This window comes from Sander lucioperca, chromosome 8, assembly GCF_008315115.2.
Source record: "Sander lucioperca isolate FBNREF2018 chromosome 8, SLUC_FBN_1.2, whole genome shotgun sequence".
Lineage (NCBI taxonomy): Eukaryota > Metazoa > Chordata > Actinopteri > Perciformes > Percidae > Sander > Sander lucioperca.
Window position 1 is genome coordinate 40,657,425 of NC_050180.1, and position 22,690 is coordinate 40,680,114.

A 22,690-nucleotide genomic window follows, 5' to 3' on the forward strand; every position below is an offset into this window, starting at 1 on the left:
TTTTTTCATTAATTAGCCACATCGCGATATATGGAAAACATACTTTGTCTAACTCCTCCTGGGCCGTGAGTCCAATCAGAACGGAAACTTGGATATAGACTCGGTGGACCCTTATAGCTAAAGATAGCTAAAACAATGCACAAGTTATGGAGGAACAACTTCCTGTAGGTGGCTGTTAAAACATGAACAGTTGTATCTTGGCAAAAGATATTCCGATTTACATGAAACTTAGAATGTGTGGTCTACATGTGATGTTGCGTCAGCCAGTACCCCTGACTGCAAGAAGGCGAGGGCCCGTTCATCGCTGCTTGCAGCTTTAATTATCTTATGTTATTAGAGTACAAACACTCCTTACAAAGCTATTGTAAATTAAATATGATTGTTGAGTATTATAATAAAATGTTTTATTAAATTCAGGTAATATTACAGGTTACATGGTAAATAATTTAATTTCATCCTAGGTGGTATTAAAAAGTCTTGAATTTAACTTGAAGAATCCTGGGAGTACCCTGTCTAGTGCTCCTTCATGGTCACAATAGTAAGTAAGTAAGTAAACTTTATTTATATAGCACTTATCACAGACAGAGTCACAAAGTGCTTTACATGCAGCAAGATTAACAATTTAAAAAACATCATACAAACATAAAAACAATGATAGTTCAGTCAAGTGAAAGCTTGTCTGAATAGGAGTGTCTTCAGCTGTTTTTGTAAAAGAAACAATCGGCCACACGCAGTGACAGGGGCAGGGCATTCCACAATTTGGGAGCAACTGCCTGAAAGGAGCGGTCTCCCTGAGTTTTAAGGCGGGTTTTTGGGACCATCAGGAGATTTTGACCTGAGGAACGAAGCGTGCGGAAAGAAGAGTAACGGGTCAACAAGTCTGCGATATATTTAGGCGTCTGTCCATGTAGTGCTCTAAAAGTTAAAACTAAAATTTTATAAACAATTCTGTATTTTACTGGAAGCTAGTGGAGAGTAAACAAAATCAGGGTAATGTGTGCCCTTTTGTTTGTTCCTGTTAAAAGCCTGGCTGCTGCATTTTTCACCGAAGATGGCTCAGAGAAAATTTATTAAAACAAGTAAAAAGAGAATTACAGTAATCTAACCATGAAGAAATAAAAGCATGAATGATCATCTCCATGGTAACTTTGGGCAGTATTGTTCTCAATTTAGAGATATTTCTCAAATGATAAAAACTGTTTCTGACCAACTGTCTAGAATGGCCATCCAAAGACATCGATTGGTCGAACAAAACACCAAGGTTTCTTAGGCTCAACTGGAAGGAGGAGTCCAAGGAACAGAGGTGTAGTCTCACAACAATATTGTTGTAATTGCTCTCTCATATTTATCCAGGTTTTATGACTGACTGAACATACACTTGACATCATAGCTTCCGTTGACTGTCTATGGCTAGCTAGATTAGATCCCTCTCAGCTAGAAGTTAAATCAAACACGATGGCGTCACCTTTGCTTTTGTACAAAATAAGGTTTTACTATGAGACAAGATTTTACAATTCTGGAAAGTTATCACAGTAGCAATTATTTGAATATCAATTGAATATCTATGCTTACATTAGGAAACATTTTTCCAATATCACAATTATTTCCACTCTAGGCGATCATAGTTCATAGATCTGCTGGTATTGTGTAAGACAGTTTCATGCACATTTTTAAATATTCAAACTAAATTTAACCTGTCTCTTTGTTTCACTGTTATCTCAAATTGTGATCAGCAATGGAAGTTTACAGTGTATCCTGGGCTGGCAGACTGGCGTGTCTTTGTGTATAGACAACAATTTAATGTAGATAAGGTTCCAAAGCTCTGTTGGCCTGACTTTAATCTGTTTAAATTAAGGCTTTCTTTTGGCCCCTTTCTTTTGACACTGTTTGGGGAAATGACATCCAGCTCCCAGTATCAGGTCTGAAATGACAATTAGTCTGGAATAATGTGTCAGTGTCTTCTTGCAATCCCAATTATCAGTTTATTCTACATAGGGCATATAACCCATGCCATAGACTATTTCTCTTAAAGGCCTGACTATTTACCAGACCAAATGAAAAGTTATACTATGTATGGGTACAACAACATCTTAATTGTCTGCCAGTTGAAGCTGGCAAAACTTGATGTCTCTGGTAGGGAAGAAATACGTTGCCCATTACTTTATTCATATTATTTATACTCTGTTAATGTGATTGTGCTTATTCCAGGCCCTGTCCTCTTATTTCCTATTTTTGCTGATTGTTTGGTTTATCTTTGCTTGCAGTGGGGATTGTCCACATTGGCCTCTGCAGTAAATGTAACTCTGTATATCCTTTTTACTTTGGAGAAAAATGGGATAAACTTCAAGAGATATACAGATGGCTAGGTTGCCCATGACTGACTAATGAAGCTGGGGTTGAGATTAACAAAGACATATTTTTGCATCATGGCAGCATGGACTTGTCATTACATTACTCAAACTGAAGATACTCTTTATTGTTTCCATGAAAAATAGTTCAAAGAATTTTTCCAGCATAGATCCTTACATTAAATACCTTCCAAAGATCCAAACATTTACATCTTTGCAATAATATAACAGAAGGAATGACTGAGCATTAGCATCACTAACATTGCTATTACTGTGACATCACTTTGAATACATTAGATCACTTTGGCTTGACAAAACAACCTCTTTAGGTGTTTAGAAATTTCTTTCATTTTTAGTCCATATATAATTGGATAGAAAAGAGGATAATACAAAAATGCTTGTAGAGTCATTATTAAATGTATCTCAGATGCCACATCGAGCTGAATGACAATGACATCATATGCACACAAAAAGGTAAAGATTAATAAAACTACCAGGTGGGGTAAACAGGTCTGTGCAGCTTTTTTCCTAACCTCTCTACCACTTCGATAGGTTATTATAAGTATCCTAATATACGTAAAAATTATGAAGAGCAAAGGGAGAAGTGCCAGGCTTAGTAGAGCAAATAGATCAAATATAGCCTTTGCTTCTGAACCAACACATTGGAGACTGTAAACCGAATTGTTACAGAAAATTGCATTTAAAGTAAAATGACAAAGTTTCCTAGAGCTCAGAATTATTGAGACAGCAATCTGAAAAGCAGGCACAAACCAAGCTACACCCAATATAATACTCACTGTAGTTTTTCTCATGATATTTGGATATTGCAGGGGTTTACATATGGACACATACCTGTCATAGGCCATGGCTGACAACAGCAAGAAATCTGAAGCACTTAAGAAGTAATATAAAAATAATTGAAAGAGACAGGCTGAATATGATATGATCGGTTTTTCAGTAAAAAAGTTAACTAACAAATTTGGGTACATAGCAGTGTTGTAAACAATAGAGTTCATTAGCAAAGATGCAATAAAAATGTACATAGGCTCATGGAGGTTCTTGTGCATGCAAATAAGATACACAATGGTGACACTAAACAAGATTGCTAGAATATATACTGTAAACATAATAACAAAATAGAGATACCTTGATTTGCCCATTTCCGCATACCCACTAAGAGTTATATATGTTACATTAAATTCATCATCCATGAAGAATGTCAGAAATTAAACTGTTAATGAATAAGACAGACAGATTGTATAACAAGCTTAAATGAATTAACTGAGGAAATAATTCTTACTATGAAGATTGCATTAACATGTATCATGTATTTGTCTCATTCATTCACATATACCTGACCTTAAACTGCACTTGATGTGTGTTCATCTTCAGAAATCAGAAAGTGAACAGTTTAAGTCAGACAAAATCTTTTATGACATTTCTTCACCCTCCATGGATCTCATTAAATTTTCCAAAAAGAGTTATCATGTAAATAACTTCTTCAAACTCTGGAGGCCTGAACCCATAGGTGTTAAACTTTCTTTACATCTTTACTGTCTACAACTTTTTAAACAACAATTTCTCATTTGCAGGGATGGTGCAAGCCCCTAATCATTGACATGCACGTGCACTAGCAGCAATACAACACACATAGATACCTTAGGTCAAGTTTAACTTCAGGTTACTCTGCACAATTTCATACAAATGCGGTTTGAAGTCTTACAGGGTACGATAAACAACACAAAAATGTTATTCACCACAAAAGTAATGACCACAATGAACAAATGTTTTTTTTCTTGAAAACATTGTGTGAGCACTGTACGGCCCTTCAAACAGGTACGTCTACAATTACTTGTATGGCATCATGGAACTCTGGTGGCCTGAACCCACAGGCATTGTTCCACCTGTTTTACTTAAATAATACAAGTCTTTAAATCATCTGAAGGGAAATTCATGTTAGAGTGGTACAAGACCAGTCTAAAGAGGTAGGAAACACATTTAAGCCGCAAGCAGCGTTGGACGAGCCCTCGCTGCTCTGCGCGCATCGGGTTACTGGTGGACACCGCTCCTTGCGACCGTGCATTTGCGCGTCACTCAGACACCGCAAATCATCACCAATGAAAAGGGAGCTCCCTGCTGAGTTCAATGATACGTCACACAAGACTCTATGTCATACAGTTCATTAGCTGTGAAAGGGGCGTGGCTTAAGCATAGGGGGCGGGCCAAACCATGACCAATGAAAACTGAACTCTGCTGAGTTCAATGATACCTCACACAATAGTGTACATCAAACGGGTCATTAGTTATAAAAAAAAGGGGGCGTGGTTAAAGCATGGGGCGCGGGTCAAACCATCACCAATCAAAACGGAACTCTCTGCGGAGTTCAATGATACCTCACACAAGATTATACCTTAAATGCTTCAAAAGCCATAAAAGGGGGCGTGGCCTGAGTAAATGGGCGTGGTTAAAGTATAGGGGGCGGATCAGTATCACATGTAGACGACACATTAGAAGTTTCATCTAAATCAGATGATGTTTGTCATACAAGGCGGATTTCCTGTTGCCAGCGGGGGGCGCTATGACCAAGAGTAAAATTTTCCCCTAAAAATGTCCTCAGGCCTGGACCCTTGTCAATCGTGAGAAATTTCGGGCAGATATCATAATGTACACTAAAGTTACAACAACTTTGTTCATCGATTCAATGCTCAAAATGGCCGCCATGCCACGCCCACACCGTTTGACGAAAAGTTTTGCTTTTAATAACTTTTCATCTGTAAGGTGTTGAGATGGCACACACCAAATTATAAGTCTATCGGATGAGATCTCTAGGAGGAGTTCGTCAAAGTATAGCACCTATAGTTTTTGGCCTACTTACTGTTGCCACTAGGGGGCGCTATGACTTTGAGCCAATATCAGCCTGTAGATGTCGTCAGGGTTGGATTCTTATGAATCCTGAAAAGTTTCGAGCCAATAGGTTGGTTTCACGTGACGTCACATTGTTGCTTCACGACAGCGCGGGCAGGAAGTGAAGTAGCTGAGGAGCTGCCGTCTGAAAAAATGCCAATGTTTTGTGTAGTTTACGGCTGCTCCAATCGTTCTAACCGAGAAAAGGGAAAGGGGTTTTATAGAGTACCAAAGATTGTCGTTCATAAAGGTGAGAAATGTAAAAAGCTCACAGAACAACGCCGTAAAAAGTGGATTTCAAACGTACGTCTGCGGTCGGGAGGAGCAGAGTCCGCTAATGCCCGTGTCTGCAGTGACCACTTCATCGGAGGTATGTTAGCTAGCTAACTTGTTTTTGTGACAGTGTTTATATAGCGTTATGTTGTCGTTAAATGCTCATTTACTAGTAATGATTATTAAGTTACCGGTAGTCTAATATGGACTTCATTCGAACTTTTTAGGCTGCCCTAGCGCTTTGGGTGACGTTGAGTCGGTAGACTGGACTCCAACGGTCAACCTCGGTTACCAAAAAACTAAGCCCAAATCAGAGGCATCTCTTCAACGAGAGCAGAGGATGAAGCTCAAGGAAGACCAACAAAGACGGTCGGACTGTGCAGAGGCTATTTTGGATCTCCAACAGACAGCTGAGAGCCTGGATATGAGCCCAGACCTGATGCAAACAGCCGAGAGCTCCAAACCGAAGCAGCCAGCTGACAACAACCCACAATCAGTGGGCATCAGTGGGAATGGGACATTAAATGATCAAGGTAAATTACTGTACTAAGATGTGTAACCAGCAGTCAGAAAATCACCCTGTATAATTGGACCAGAGAACTTGCATGTTTGTAAAAAGGTTGTCAAAATGATAACTTCACAACAATTCACATAATTCATATTCATGAATTAACTAATTATGCTCCCCACTGCTATACTGCAGGCTATGCAGATGCCGGATGCCAGACTGAGCTAACGATGGATGAGATTGAGAAGATGGAGGATGTTCTGAGACAGAACACAACAGAGCTGGGAGATCTTCGAACCAAAGCACTGGACACACAGTTCAACCAGGAGTCCTTTGAAAAAAACAAAGACAAGACGAAGTTCTACACGGGGCTCCCCAACTTCTTAATTTTAATTCAGATTTTTCACACAAAAGGAGAGGAGTATAGTAGTCCAGTACCTGATCCCTGCTGCTTGGATCTTATGATAAGTAGGAGTACAGGGTGGAGTAGTAGTAGTAGTACCTGAGCCCTGATACACATCAGCCTGTAAATATGTTTTCAAATGTAATATTTTTATCCACTAGTCCAATTGTACTGGCGATATGTATTATATATGTAATGAAATGGATTCCAATTTATTATTGCACACCATGTACTTGTTATTATAACAATTGTTGAAAAATCTAATCTTGTAAATAAACCACCATGTATTATTTTGTCTTCTCAATGGCATTTAATCTTTTCAGTCAACATCTTCCAAATAGTGTAGTGCTACTCAATATACAACTTGATGACAACTAGTGCTCTCTCAAGCTGTCTTTGAACATAAATAAAACTAAATACATAATATTTGGACATCGGAATTTTAAGAAGCCTAGACAAATTACGTTAGACAATATTGAAATAGAAAGAGTACTGGTTAACACATTTCTGGGAGTTGTCCTTGATCACAAATTATGCTGGAAACCACATGTTAATCACATTAAAACTAAAATATCAAAATCCATAGCTATTCTGAATAAAACCAAATATATTCTTAATAGAAATTCTTTACATTTATTATATCAATCCCTCATACTTCCATATGTAACATATGGTGTGGAAGTTTGGGGGAAAACATAAAACAATTACAAATCCAATTTTCTTACTGCAAAAGAGAGCAATCAGAATTATAAATAGGGTAAATTATCGTGAATTGACAAATCATTTATTTATAAATTTACAGGTACTTAAATTTAGTGAACTTGTAGACCTTAAAATTGCATCTTTAATGTACAAAGTATTTAATAGTATGTTGCCAGACTGTATCCAAAGGCTGTTTCAAATAAGAAAATGTCATTATGAACTGAGGGGAAGCTGTATTGTTACTAGACCAAATAGCAGAACAAATGTAAAACAAAGAAGTGTCTCGGTGTATGGAGTTAAACTGTGGAATGAATTAGAAATTGACTTGAAAAAGTGTAACACAATCAACCGATTTAAAAAAATATTTAAATATAAGGTGATTAACAAATATAAAACAGAAGTGTGAATACCAGAAGGTGCACAAAATGTGTTGGACTTCTTGTGTTGTACTGGGGTATATAGTGTATACTTAGTTACTGTAACTTTAATTTTTGTATGAAAAAATATATTTCTATGTAAAAAGGGTAGGTGTAATAAGCTCCGGCTTCAGCCTACACCTTTTCGGTCTTGTTTGTTTCTTGTCTCTATGTATGTTTGACTGTTGTGAGTTACAGATGGCCGAAAAAAAGAATTAAACTAAACTAAACTAAACTAAACTCCCAAAATATGAACCTATTCTGATAAGTAATGTGTATCAAGATAAATTAAACAGCCAGAACAAAGACCACATAACAATATTCAAAATGTCATCTTCTCTCATATAACAGTAAGATATCACACAGCCCACTTTCAAGTTCAAGTTCATATCCTTTCATCACATTACACATGTAAGTTTGTAACTTGCTGTCCCAATATTTCTGGAAGTATACCGTTTCTAAAAAAGCACTCAACTTTAGCAATCACATCATCCCAAAGTTCAAGATCAGGCAAAATCCTTTCAACAAAAATGTCATTGCGGTTCCACACAACAAAGTCACAGTACTCAGCATTCACAATATGAAACTGTGCCTGAACTTGGTAGTAGTAGTCATGACTCCGGTCCAGCGTGACATTATCCCCATCATTGATGAGGCAGAAGCCCTTTCCCCCAGCACACAAGCGCAGATTGGCTTCATCTTGGTGAGAGTGTGGGCACTAAAATCACTGTGAGATAGATTAGCAAAGATATATTCTGCCTTTTTGCTCAGTTGAGGACTTGAGACTCTACTCGGACTTGAGATTTAGGGACTTTACTACAACAGAGACTGTAATATTACCTTAATCTCGCAGATGCCAGTTCCGTGACAGTCACAAGCGACAATCCCATCAGGGGAGGACCCCATGTATGGCCACTTGGAGTTCAGCCAGAGACCACTGTTCATACAGGAGAAGCCTGCATGCTCCTGACCCATCAGCTTCTCATACACTCCTCTGGCTTGTGCTTCATGTTTGCATCCATAACTGTACACAGTACACATGCAAAACATTGAAAGGAAATTATTACTTAGTATTGGATGTGTAGAGCCAGTTCAGTGATTTAAATGCCATTACCCTAACCCCTATACTTAGTTCTACTCCTGCATAACCCTAGCCTTATAACCCTATGACTAATGTTGACCTTTCAGGGCTGTCTATACCATGAATTAACTATGAAAACACTAAACATTTGTTCTAACTGAAGAAGGCCTACAGTAGATGGCAGAGTATGGACCACGGCTTTATAGTTGTGGTATGGACTCTCCTTCTACTTCATAGAACACTTTTTTAGTTACAGCTCTTAATGTGGACAGACTCATACCGCAAATCTTACCTCTGCTTTACCCTAATTCAAACCCTAAATACCTTGTAGCGGCTGTGGTGAACATATATGTTTCTGGGTAGCATATGACCTTGATCAAGCTCTTGGATGGTTGCTGGGGGTTGGTTTTAAGAACTTTATTCAGCTTAGAGGCAGTTATGCGTCCAGCTCTTTGCCTAAACCAAATCTTGCTTGTACTCTGACTTCGAGTTGCCCTCTCTACAGCCTGGATCTGGGATAGGGTGAGCTCTTCGAGCTGGAAATCCTGGCATAGCTCTCCAAGCTCTTTGGGGGGTAGCTGCAGAGTCTCTGGTGTTCTGTATTCAAGAACAGTTTTAAGAAGCATGCTAGATTTGGGGATGAATTCTTTGTAGTAAGGCTCCCTAACCATCAGTACTGCACTCCTTGGACAGTCTTTGCTTAAGTTCTCAAAAAAACCTAGCATATGTTTCTGACCCTCATTTCACTCTTGGGCATGGAAGTGATTTCCCAACCTTGTTTTCAGTTGTCCTGCCATCAATGGAACGGTCAAGCTTTTGTTTTTTGGATTTTGCCGAGGAGAAGTTGATCAGAGCTACTGGAGCAGCAGGAATCTGAAAATAAGTTAACACAAATAAGATCATTAAGTCCATATTTCTGTTGTCCATAGCATATCTATATGCAGTATAAATCTTGTCCTGATGAATTAACCCGAGCAAAGACATAACCAAAGGGTCACAATATAAACATTAATTTATTAACATCATAATTTAGCCTACTGTTACACAGTGTCCCAAAAATAACATTCTCTGTCCCACATTTGGTTTGCTTACCTTTTTTACATGTGATGGCATCAGCCACTTGCACTGCTCTGTTGTGCAGGAAGCTTCAGAGGTGTTTCACTTGATCTCAGAGTGGTTTACCTTGAAACATAAACAACTATCAGTCTAACGGCTAACGGCGTTGTTAAGTTGTGTTGCATGTTTGTTGACATTATAGCCGCTACTGCTAGCATCTTAACACATAAAACAATATGAGAACAAACACTCACCCTGGCAAAGACCAAACGATGATCATCTTTGAGCCGTTTGGTACCGAGGTTGTGGACCCACCCGCTGACAAAAAAGTTGTATGCCTCCAGACTTTTATAGGACTTAATTTGCTGTCTGGTGTAGTTCGATGTCTGAAGGACCAGATAGTTGGTGATGTCAACAGCCTCGATTGTCGGCAAATCTTTAAGTTCTACCAAAAACTCACTCATCTTCATGAGGTACGGGTCACGTCCAACATATCTGCTAATTAACTCCTTGTATCTTTGTCTTGAAACTGGATCTAAATCAGTACAATATGGACTCTCTGCAACAGTTTCCTCCATATATGAATTCTCCATGTTTACTTCCTGCCCTCCATCTGAAATCGCGCGTCATCATAATCACGTGACTGAAACCCACCTATTGGACAATGTACACTCAAGTTACACCCACTTCCTGTTTCAATGGCGAAACGCACAAAATGGCCGCCCATTTTACAACGTACAAGTACAACATGGAAATGGCCAAAATCGCACTAATTTCAAACTTTCAATTCAATATGGCGGACTTCCTGTTGGGTTTAGGGTATGGCTCAAATGACGATTTTGTACGATTTTGAAATGCTTCATATGTGTACCAAGTTTCCTGAGTCTACGTTAAACGTACTGCAGGGGCTCAATTTTTTAAGTTTTGTTGGGGGCGCTAGCGAGCCATTTTTGTGCGCCTATTCCCGAAAACCTTAAAATACGTACATTTTCATTTTCTGACCTGATCTCCCTACTGTCTTACCTTACATGGCAGCTAGATACTCAAGATATCATGTTTTCACGCAAGAATCACATATTACACAAAAGTCCATCTTGTTAGGCTTCAAGTAATGCATTTTTTCCTGAATAGCAGCAGACCGAACCAATCACTGTTCGGAGCTACGGACAGCGACTGTTCAAAAAAACACTGGTGGACCTAATAGAGAGATGGTTCATTCATTCACTTACAAGGTTTTTTTTCGAAAGTGACGGGCCTTTTCCAAACAGTTTACAATGACAGCTTTTCAGATGTGGCGATTTTGGAGCACTGCCATAAGCCAAAAAAAGCCAGCTACAACATGGATTCTAGAGTTAAGTCGACCACAAGGGATGAGTAGCCTGAACTTATAGAACAGTGAGTGGCATTTTGCTGTGATAATAGGTTCTTGTTTCTGAAAGTCTTTAATTAGCATGCAGATATTTAAATAGACGGTACGGGCTGCAAGTATCTACACTGAACAAAATTATATTACTACTTACTAGTTTTTGCACCCATTTTTCAGGAGCTAAACTCAAAGATCTCAGACTTTTTCTATGTACACAAAAGACCTATTTCTCTCACATATTGTTGACAAATCGGTCTAAATCTGCTAGTGAGCACTACTACTTTGCCAAGATAATCCATCCACCTCACAGGTGTGGCATATCAAGATGCTGATTAGACAGCATGATAATTGCACAGGTGTGCCTTAGGCTGGCCACAATAAAAAGGCCACTCTAAAATGTGCAGTTTTACTGTATTGGGGAGGGGGGGGCGAAGACCAGTCAGTATCTGGTGTGACCACCATTTGCCTCACGCAGTGCAACACATCTCCTTCGCGTAGAGTTGATCAGGTTGTTGATTGTTGCCTGTGGAATGTTGGTCCACTCCACTTCACTGGCTGTGCGAAGTTGCTGGATATTGGCAAGACCTGGAACACGCTGTTGTATACGGTCTTTGGTGTTGTTTGCCCCCAACGTCTCCTCACAGGCAGCGTGGCAATGGTTATGTTTAGGGTTAAGGTTAGGGTTAGCTGCCTGGAAGGCGCCGTTGGAGGCAAAAAACACCATCGAGCATCGTATATGCCGATCCTGAGCATCCCAAGCATACTCAATGGGTGACATGTCCGTACAACTCGGATGTTTTCAGCTTCCAGGAATTGTGTACAGATCCTTGCAACATGGGGCCGTGCATTATCATGCTGCAACATGAAGTGATGGTCGTGGATGAAGGGCACAACAATGGGCTTCAGGATCTCGTCATGGTATCTCTGTGCATTCAAAATGCCATCAATAAAATGCACCTGTGTTCGTTGTCCATGACATACGCCTGCCCATACCAGAACGCCACCATGGGCCACTCGCTCCACAACGTTGACATCAGGGGGACGACGAGCATGCAAATGAACTTCCCTGAGATGGTTTCTGACAGTTTGTGCAGAAATTCTTTGGTTATGCAAACTGATTGTTGCAGCAGCTGTCCAGGTGGCTTTTCTCAGATCTTGGAGGTGAAGATGCTGGATGTGGAGGTCCTGGGCTGGTGTGGTTACACAAGGTCTGTTGTGAGGCCGGTTGGATGCACTGCCAAATTCTCTGAAACGCCTTTGGAGGTGGCTTATGGTAGAGAAATGAACATTCAATTCACGGGCAACAGCTTTAACAGTTTATGAGAAAGCAGATTCCTGATAAGTAGGTCTGGATGGTAGAGGAGCAGATTTTCAGATTGGCGTGAATGCTACAATTTCAGATAGACATGATTTCCAGAGAGGAAAAATCGTGGGGCCGCTTGTACCCACGATCTTGTTCTGTTGGTCATAACCCAGCCTTCATGACCATTGGTGAGGGTAGGAACAAAAGCTGACCGGTGAATGGAGAGCTTTGCCTTCCAACTAAGCTCTCTTTTCGTCACATTGTTGCTGTATAGCGAATGCAATAATGCCCCTGCTGCTCAGATTCTCCTGCCAATCTCCCTCTCCATTGTCCCCTCACTAACTAACAAGACCCTGAGGTACTTATGCTACATTTATTTTGGTTTAAAAACAAATATCTTTTGCTAAGTTTACAGCTCGCATCCCCCTTGCTCTGGCATTTCAGAGCCCCTAAACCGGAGGAATTTAAAAAACACTTCTGACCCCATTTTGATAAGGAATCTGTGGGGTTGTGTTGTAGTTTCAACGGCTGCAAACGAAGACCTTTGGCAAAACCGACACTGACGCCATTGTTTAGCTGTCTGATTGACAGGCAACTACCGGCAGTCTGCCCCGTTTACCACGGCACAAGCATGCCCATAATATAAGAATGTTCATGAGAAATGCAGTTTGGGCGTGATAGTTTAAACGGAGATTAGTTAATCTAATGGAGCTAAAAAGTTTGGCTCAAAACTCTGCTTAAAAATCAAAAAGGTCATCAAAAAACTCCTTCACTTGGGGTGGGGACTCATTCCCTACCTAGAGTAGGCATTCCATCACATCATATGTGGTCCTGGTGGTATTAAAAAATATTAAATGAATACATCAGATAATTTCCTTATCCATGGCTGGGATTACGTGTAACTGGAATAGGGAGAAGGCAAAGGAAACAAGGGTTGCTTAACAAACTGGATGAACTCGAGACCAGGATAGCTTTTCGACGGGAGACTAAGAACTGCACTCTTATTGTTGTTAAGGAGATTTCGCCCAATCCTTTGATTCCGGCCATTGTTTATCGCCAGGCCCAGACAACCGGGGGAAAAGCAAGGGCAGTGTTGCAATGTCTGCATCTCTCACAGATGACCTGAACACCCTTAATGCACTCTTTTACATCAACTCCCTGGCAAAGGGAGTACAAAAAGCCCAAACCCCTGCCTACTAGTAATAACCAGGGCAGATGTGTGCAAATCTTTAAAAATGATTATTCCATACATGGCACCTGGACCTGATGGCTTCTCAGGCTGACCTCTTAAGATGTGTGCAGCCCAACTGGCAAATGTCTTTACATTGACATTTGACGTCTGACATTTTCAATATATCAATGATCCAGTTTGTAGTCCCCACATGTTAGAAGATAGGCAGCATCCCTGTACCCCAAAAAGACCAGAGCCCTGTGCCTTAATGACTACCGCAAAGAAGCACTGACCTCCACCGTTATGAAGTACTTTGAGCGGTGATTTAAAATCTTTATCACCTCCTCTATGCCTGAATCATTGGGCCCACTTCAATTCGCTTACAGTGCAGTCCAAATATATCTAAGGATGCAACCACCATTCTGACCCGTCACACTGCCCTTTCCTACCTGGATCAGAGAAACACATATGTGAAAATGTTGCTCATAAACGATAGTTTCACATTAAACACCATTTTCCCTCCGTGCTCATTGTCAAGCTCAAAGACCTGGAAATTAACACAGCAAAACACTACTCTGCACTTCAGCAGGATGCAGCTGCCATCAATTGAGGACCCCTACCCCCAACGGTGTAGGAAGAAGGCCGTAAACATTATCAGGTAAAATGTAAAGAGACCAAACACCCATGTAAAGAAAGTTTAACACCTATGGGTTCAGGCCTCCAGAGTATGAAGAAGTTGTTTACATGATAACAACTCTTGGTATAACATTTTAATGAGATCCATGGAGGGTCAAGAAATCTGATAAAAACAGTCCACTGAGCCGAACAGTTCACTTTCTGAATTCTGAAGGTCAACACACACTAAGTGCAGGTAACTGTAAATTAAACAATCCTTAACAGGTTGTATAACATCTTTTTTTAAATCCATGTATGCATGTTACATAATCTGCCTGGTTTATACACTAACATTGATTTATTTTGGTATGATATTAAATGGATAGTGAATTAAATATAACATATATAACTCTTGGTGGGCATGTCGAAGTGGACAAACACAGATATGTTTATTTTTTGATGATGTTCACAGTATATATTCTAATAATCTGCAGTAATTCTACTATTGTGTACCTTATCTGGGTTCACCAAAATCTTCATGAGCCTATGTACATTTTCATTGCTGCTTTGTTACTGAACTCTCTTCTTATCAGCACTGCTATCTACCCAAAGCTTTTGATTGACTTTTTATCTGAAAAACAGGTCATATCTTATTCAGCCTGTCTCTTTCAGTGTTTCCTATATTACTCTTTAAATAGTTCAGAATTCTTACTGTTGGCAGCCATGTCTTATGACAGATATGTGTCTATATGTAAACCTCTGCAATATCAAACTATCATGAAGAAAACAACTGTCCGTATCTTTCTGGGTTTAGCTTGGTTTGTGCCTGCTTGTCAGGTTGCAGTTCCAGTAGCTCTTGGTGCAAATACTAAACTCTGTAACTTTACTTTGAAAGGAATCTTTTGCAACAACTCAATTTACAAACTTCACTGTGTGAGCTCAAGAGCACTCACTGTGTACAGTGTGATTGTCTTTTTCAATGTTACAATTCTCCCTGTGCTTTTCATAATCTTTACATACACAAAGATATTTCTAATAACGTACCAAAGTCGTAGAGAAGTCAGAATAAAAGCTGCACAGACCTGTTTACCTCATCTGTTGGTTCTAATCAGCTTTTCTTTTTTGTTTACATATGATGTCATTATAGTTAAACTGGAATTGGAGCTTCCAAAAACTATACATTTAATAATGACTTTACAAGTGATTTTGTATCATCCTCTCTTTAATCCAATCATATACGGACTAAAAATGAAAGAAATTTATAAACACATCAAGAATTTGTTCGGTCAAAGAAAACTGCACCAACATATCAAGAAATGATCTGTTCTGTCTTCTGTAATAATAATGTAGAGATGAGGTTTCTTTGATTATTAAAAGGTGTTTAATCTAGAAGAACTAAAAAAAATGTCATAGTTGCTATACAATAAATGGTCATCAGCTTTACCATTGTAATGACATATTTTCTGCAGTGAATAAGAAGTCAAACACACTATTTTATTCTTTATGATCAGGTTTAATTAAAAAAAAAAACGTTAAAAGTTTGTTTTAAATACATGTTGGCAAGTCAGGACAGCAAACTACGTCAGACATGTAACATTTCCTTACCATGTATGAATTAAATTAAAGGCCTGCAGCACTATGTCATTAATATTGTACTCAGACACTGTTCAAGAGGTTTTCTAGTCAGCTGTTATATTCATGTTTACCTCTTTCCTTTAACAATGACTATTTAACACTTATAAAAACCGTATAATTCAGACACTAAATGTTATTTACATACAAAATAACTCTATACCAGCCTGTTTTTCATTGTGAAGAGGAGATTGCTAAAAGTTAATTCCATCTTGTTATAGGCTGCATTATTGTGCACTTGACACTGAAACAGTAACCTGTTCCTCTTAAATCTGCACACATTATTTTGCTTAGCTTTCAGTTTGTTTTACCAATGACTGCTGATTTCTTTTCTTCTTATTAAACTCTCTCAGAGCGATCTTTGTCTTTTTATGATCAATCCAATACACATAGGGCTGTCACAACTGGTCAAAAAGGGCATTCGGATGTTCCTTATAAACACAGATGGTGCATAATATGTTATATGAGTCTTTGGGGATTAGACACAATCGCAAGAGTTTAATTTATAAGGGTTCTAGAGGCCATGAATATACAGGAATATATCCCTGTAGAATAATGTTCTTATTATTTGCAGATAAATATAATAAGAATGTAAAAGGTTTCCATAAGAGACCAAGTGTGTTTTGGTGTATGCTTATTGCACAGAGTTGTGTGCTGTCATAGAGAGGTGTTGGGTACAAGTTCTCCGGGCGAGACACATCTGCATTCCCCGAACAAAGGAAATTCTGGCGCATAGAAGGTTTAGTTAAAGCCATAACTATAGAGTAGTTAAAGGTCATGAGTCTCGAGCAAAGTACATTGACTAATAATAACAAGTGAAACAGGAACAGAATGTATTGCTTCACGTGAGAGCAAATGAGGACGAGACATAACACAGTGGCCCCCACCCTGGCGTGTGTTGTGTGAAGATAACAGTCCCTGTGCTGGAGAAGAAGAGGGGGCAATGATGAGAAAGGATGAATATGCACCACTTACCAGATACGATGGATCTGATGTTGCCATAGCTAGGCCAGGAATATCCTCCCCAAAGAAGAAGAAGCAGTTAATAAATAATAATGTAAACATGTGTGATAGCACAAATTAGACATAGGAAATCTTAGGAAAAAAAATACTTTATAGTTATGCTTTAATAAAAGTGATTCAAGGAATGAGGTCATGTTGACCAAGATGCGATGAATGAAATCAAGGTCCAAGTCCAGACCAAATAATAATACCATGAATGATGCATGAGCTTGTGCATGTCTTCACTCAGTGAATGGTGGATGGTGCAAATAGTTAAGGTTAGCCATGACCAGAAATGGTAAATTAACGATGGTAGATTAAATGACCATAATACAGAAACCACCATCTATTATATGCCTTACTTACCACGAAATCAGGATTCCAGAGATCTTTGATTTGCAAGCACAGCGCTGATATCAGGGCAAATGTAGGAGTTGTAGGCAGAGGATGACCAATGCCTCAGTGTTGCAGGGATGTAGATGAAATGCCGGATTGGCAGCAGAAGAACAGCACCTATCCTAAAAGAATGCTCTGAATAATGCTGACTGGACAAGTTGCTTTTGATCAGGACTTTCCTTGCAGTGAATGATAATTAAACCAAAGTTTAGATAAAAGAATATTCCCTGGGATGAGAATTACGGAGAGATGGAACTAGTATAGGTCAAATTTGTAAGTAATTAGGGCTCAAGCACCGACGATGTCGGTGCAGACCCTATTAAAACCGAAGGAGCTTTTCTTATTTTAACCATCACAATCAAACTTGTTTTTAAGGGCATAAACATGCTCAAAAAGTCACCAACATGTGCACACTAGGCCTGGAGAATAATTTGATAGTTTGAGGGTTACGTATATAGGCGTGCAAAAATAGCTTGGTAGCACCCCCCTTAAAGTTTTCAAAGTTGAAGCGCCCTCCTTTAACTGTGATGAAGACCAACAGAAATTGGTAAGCATACAGTATGTATCATGTCAAGACGTAAAAAAAAGCCTTTTGGACACACGGACGGGTGCATGAACCGGCATCTCGTTGGTAACCCTGACACTGAATTTATCATAGATTTAAAAGGGCAAGAGGGGAATCAGTGTGAGCCATGGAAATAAAGCAAGGACCTCCAACTTACCAGAACAAAATGAAAATGGCACCACTTACAGAATTGTGATGAATATGACAGTATTTAGCAGAATATGATGGATATGAGCAAATCAGTGAACATGTTGTAATAAGCCAAATGCAACAAATATGAAGCAATTGTCACAATGCAAAGAATAAATAGCAATCAGTGGATGGGGATGAATATTGCAGCATATGAGAATACGACTGATAGGAACCACTTATCAGAATGCAATTATATGAGAAATTGGCACAAAGCCATACATATGTAACAATTAGCAGATGCCAATGAACATAGCAGCAGTTACCAAAATAAAATGGATATGACGCCCCCTACCAAGATGGATATGAGCTATGTAGAAGAATGTAGTAATCAGCAGAGTACAGAAGACAACATATTAAATATTGCTGGCTATGATCTAATGAAAATTATGATCTGCAAGACATGAATGTCAGCTATGACCAGAAATACTGGATAAAATAAAATGAAAAGGGGTTAGTGGGCAGCTAGATAGCCGTGAAGCCAAAACACCACAACCAGTTATGCATGTATATCAGAGAAATTGCGCAGGCATGATTACACAGCAAGCACCTCCACATTTAGAAGCTTAAGACAAGACTGTGACATGACTAACTATCCAGCTACTAGTTATCTGCCATCTGCTTGGTGTGTCAGCACCTTTAGCTGGGACAAACAGGTGAACAAAAAATATACCTGTATAAGTTTGGCCTGCATGACAACAGAACATTTGTGCTCACTGAAATCATATCACCAGCTTTGGATCCCTAGAAGCATGGAGTACCTATTGTGCCGCAGTTAGTGCTCCGGCCTACAAGCCTCCAGAGTTTGATGACGTTGTTTACATGTTCATTGATCTTGGTGAAAAGTTTTAATGAGATCCATAGAGGGCAACAATAACTGATAAAAACAGTTAACTGAGTTGGACAGTTCACTTTCTGAATTCTGAAGGTCAACACACACTAAGTGCAGGTAACTGTATATTAAACAATCCTGAACAGGTTGTATGACATCTTTTTTTAAATTCATGTATGTATGTTACATAATCTGCCTGGTTTATACACTAACATTGATGTGTTTTTAAGTGATATTAAATGGATAGTGAATTAAATATAACATATATAACTCTTGGTGGGCATGTTGAAGTGGACAAATACAGATATCTTTATTTTTTGATGATGTTCACAGTATATTTTCTAATAATCTGCAGTAATTCTACTATTGTCTACCTTATCTGGGTTCACCAAAACCTTCATGAGCCTATGTACATTTTCATTGCTGCTTTGTTACTGAACTCTGTTCTTTTCAGCACTGATATCTACCCAAAGCTTTTGATTGACTTTTTATCTGAAAAACAGGTCATATCTTATTCAGCCTGTCTCTTTCAGTGTTTCCTATATTACTCTTTAAATGGCTCAGAGTTCTTACTGTTGGCAGTCATGTCTTATGACAGATATGTGTCTATATGTAAACCTCTGCAATATCAAACTATCATGAAGAAAACAACTGTCCGTATCTTTCTGGGTTTAGCTTGGTTTGTGCCTGCTTGTCAGGTTGCAGTTCCAGTATCACTTAGTGCAAATACTAAACTCTGTAACTTTACTTTGAAAGGAATCTTTTGCAACAACTCAATTTACAAACTTCACTGTGTGAGCTCAAGCGCACTCTCTGTGTACAGTGTGATTGTTTTGTTGAATGTTACAATTCTGCCTGTGCTTTTCATACTTTTTACATACACAAAGATATTTCTAATAACGTACCAAAGTCATAGAGAAGTCAGAATAAAAGCTGCACAGACCTGTTTACCTCATCTGTTGGTTCTAATCAGCTTTTCCTGTTTGATTACCTATGATGTTGTTATAGTTAAACTGGAATCAGAGTTTCCAAAAACTATACGTTTAATAATGACTTTACAAGTGATTTTGTATCATCCTCTCTTTAATCCAATCATATACGGACTAAAAATGAAAGAAATTAATAAACATATAAACAGGTTGTTCTGTCAAAGAAAACTGAACTAATGTATCAACAAAGATAAGTAATGCACAGTAATTTCTTCAGTAACATTAATGTAGCGATGTGGTTTCTGTGATTCTTGGAAAGGGTTTAATCCAAAAGAAATAAAAAGTGTTTGACTACTACACAAGGTGTCGTCAGCTTCAACAATCGGTTTGTTTTAAATAAATGGTGGCAAAAAATAGAAGTCGATTACCAGAAATGCAATTCATTTTAGTTTTACTTTGTCTTTGTGCATTGAGGAAGTGTGTTATTGTTCCTTGAAGATCACTTTTCAAACCCCCTGGCCAACAGTAAAACCATCCATCTGAGGGCATCAGTGTTCATTACAACAAATTATCTTTCAGATAATAATAATTTAATAATTTTTACTTTATTACAATTAATTACAAATTTGTTTCCACTGTTGTTAGAACGCACTACTATACACAGGCCTGAAATACACACACAGGCTCAGGTCCTATACATGCACTAATGGAGAGATGTCAGAGTCAAGGGGCTGCGACTGCTGAACAGGCATCCTGAGGAGTTGGGGATTCGGTGCCTTGCTCAAGAGCACCATGGCAGTGCCCAGGAGGTGATAGATAGTTAGATAGATAGCTTTTATTTCCATTCAACTGTACATACTGTTACACATGTGAACAAAATGTTGTTTCACTGGCTCATAAATACAGTATTTTCACTAAAAACAAAGTTTAAAAATAAATTAAAGCTGCAAGCAGCATTGGACGGGCCCTCGCACCTCTGCGCGTGTCGGGGTTACTGGCGGACGCTGCTCCTTGCGACCGTGCACTCAGACACTGCAAATCATCACCAATGAAAAGGGAACTCCCTGCTGAGTTCAATGATACCTGACACAAGACTCTACCTTAAACTGGCTTAAGCATAGGGGGGCGGGCCAAACCATCACCAATGAATAAGGAACTATCTGCTGAGTGCAATGTTACCTCACACAAGGGTCTACCTTAAACAGTTAAAATGTTATGAAAGGGATGTGGCCTAAGTAAGGGGGCGTGATTAAAGCATAGGGGGCGGCTCAGTATCACATGTAGACCACACATAAGTTTCATGTAAATCGGATGGTTTGTCATATAAGGCTGATTTCCTGTTGCCAGCGGGGGGGCGCTATGACCAAAAGTCAATATTGGTCTGTATATGTCCTCAGGCCTGGACTCTTGTTGATTGTGGGAAATTTCAAGCAGATATGACAATGTACACTGTAGTTACAGCCACTTTCTCATTCATCGCTAAACACTCAAAATGGCCGCCACACCACGCCCACACGACACACCATTTGACAAAAAGTTTTTCTTTTAATAACTTTTCATCTTTACGGTGTTGAGATGGTACAGACCAAATTTGAAGTCCATCGGATGAAATATCTAGATAGATATAGACTAAATATCTAGGTTTGTTGAAGTATAGCACCTTGACTTTTAGGCCTACTTCCTGTTGCCACTAGGGGGCGCTATGACTTTGAGTCAATTTTGTCCGTTAAATGTCCTCAGAGTTTGAGTCTTATGAATCATTAAAGGTTTCAAGCCAATTGCATAATGTACACTTGAGTTACACCCACTTCCTGTTTCGATGGCGAAACGTATAAAATGGCCGCCCTGCCACGGCCATGCCTTATGACAGAAAGTTTTTCTTTTGATAACTTTTCATCTCTAAGGTCTTAAGATGGCACAGACCAAATTTGAAGTTGATCGGATGAAATCTCTAGGAGGAGTTCGTTAAAGTACGACGTGGAAATGGCCAAAATCACACTAATCTGGAACTTTCAATTAAAAATGGCAGACTTCCTGGTATGGGTCCAATGACGTTTTTTGTATGTCTTGACATGTTACATATGTGGACCAAGTTTCGTGAGTCTACATTAAACGTAAATTTATTAAAAAAAATTAATAAACGTTAATTATTTTAATTTTGTAGGGGGCGCTAGCGAGCCATTTTTATGCGCCTATTCCCGAAACCCTTAAAATACGTACATTTTCACCAGACTTGATGCAACCGCCAATTTTGGTGAGTTTTTGAGTATGTTAAGCCCCTCAAAAAGGCGGATAAAGAATAATAATTCCTTTAGTTTCAATAGGGCCTTCGCCGCTGTTGGCGCTCAGTCCCTAATAAATGCAAATGCTACAGAGTGTTATATTTAAATATGACATAAAAAAAAAATCAAAAAAGGAATTTGAAAGCAGCATTAATGTTGTGAAATGGCACCTCTCCAGCTACCAGTCCACATTCCACACTTTGGTCCATACAAGCACTGGAACCAGCAACCCTGTTCCCAACCCAACTCTCCATGGACTGAGCTACTGCCACCCAACTATATGAAGATATGCACTTTGTTTTGTGTTGGGTGGTGAGGAAAACTTCTTGGTAGGCGGTGTCTGACGGTGCCGGTTGGGGGTATGATGAACAGTGGCATTAATAGTCACAATAAATATAATGGAACTATGACTAGAAATAGTAGTTGTAGTAGTTCATGGCGTAGCAGGGCACTGCAGTGCGTTACAGGGTGTAGCAGGGCACTGCAGGGCATAGCAGGGCGTAGCAGGGCATAGCAGCACATAGCCGGTCGTAGCAGGGCACTGCAGAGCGTAGCAGGGTGTAGCAGGGCATAGCAGGGCGTAGCAGGACGTAGCCGGTCGTAGTAGGGAACTGCAGAGCGTAGCAGGGTGTAGCAGGGCATAGCAGGGCGCGGAGCAGGACCACGGCGACAGCTGCAACCATGATTTAGCCACCCTGATCCAAGGAAAACTGCTGG

General features: G+C 39.3%; 3 protein-coding genes across 3 annotated transcripts; 2 read left to right on the forward strand and 1 right to left on the reverse strand.

Moving 5' to 3' along the window:
* Positions 1-2,641: 2,641 nt before the first annotated feature.
* Positions 2,642-3,559, reverse strand: LOC116046637 (olfactory receptor 6N2-like). The gene has a single exon (XM_031295034.1). The coding sequence runs from the start codon at positions 3,557-3,559 to the stop codon at positions 2,642-2,644; it is 918 nt and encodes a 305-aa protein (XP_031150894.1).
* A 10,965-nt stretch (positions 3,560-14,524) lies between these two features.
* On the forward strand, positions 14,525-15,466 carry LOC116046653 (olfactory receptor 52A5-like). The gene has a single exon (XM_031295051.1). The coding sequence runs from the start codon at positions 14,525-14,527 to the stop codon at positions 15,464-15,466; it is 942 nt and encodes a 313-aa protein (XP_031150911.1).
* A 3,535-nt stretch (positions 15,467-19,001) lies between these two features.
* On the forward strand, positions 19,002-19,928 carry LOC116046654 (olfactory receptor 2T27-like). Its single transcript, XM_031295052.1, has one exon. It carries the CDS (start codon positions 19,002-19,004, stop codon positions 19,926-19,928), a length of 927 nt encoding a protein of 308 aa, XP_031150912.1.
* Positions 19,929-22,690: the final 2,762 nt, after the last annotated feature.

Coding starts and splice junctions, on each gene's coding strand:
- LOC116046637 (XM_031295034.1), bottom strand. CDS start 3,559: ATGGATGATGAATTTAATGTAACATATATAACTCTTAGTGGGTATGCG.
- LOC116046653 (XM_031295051.1), top strand. CDS start 14,525: ATGGATAGTGAATTAAATATAACATATATAACTCTTGGTGGGCATGTC.
- LOC116046654 (XM_031295052.1), top strand. CDS start 19,002: ATGGATAGTGAATTAAATATAACATATATAACTCTTGGTGGGCATGTT.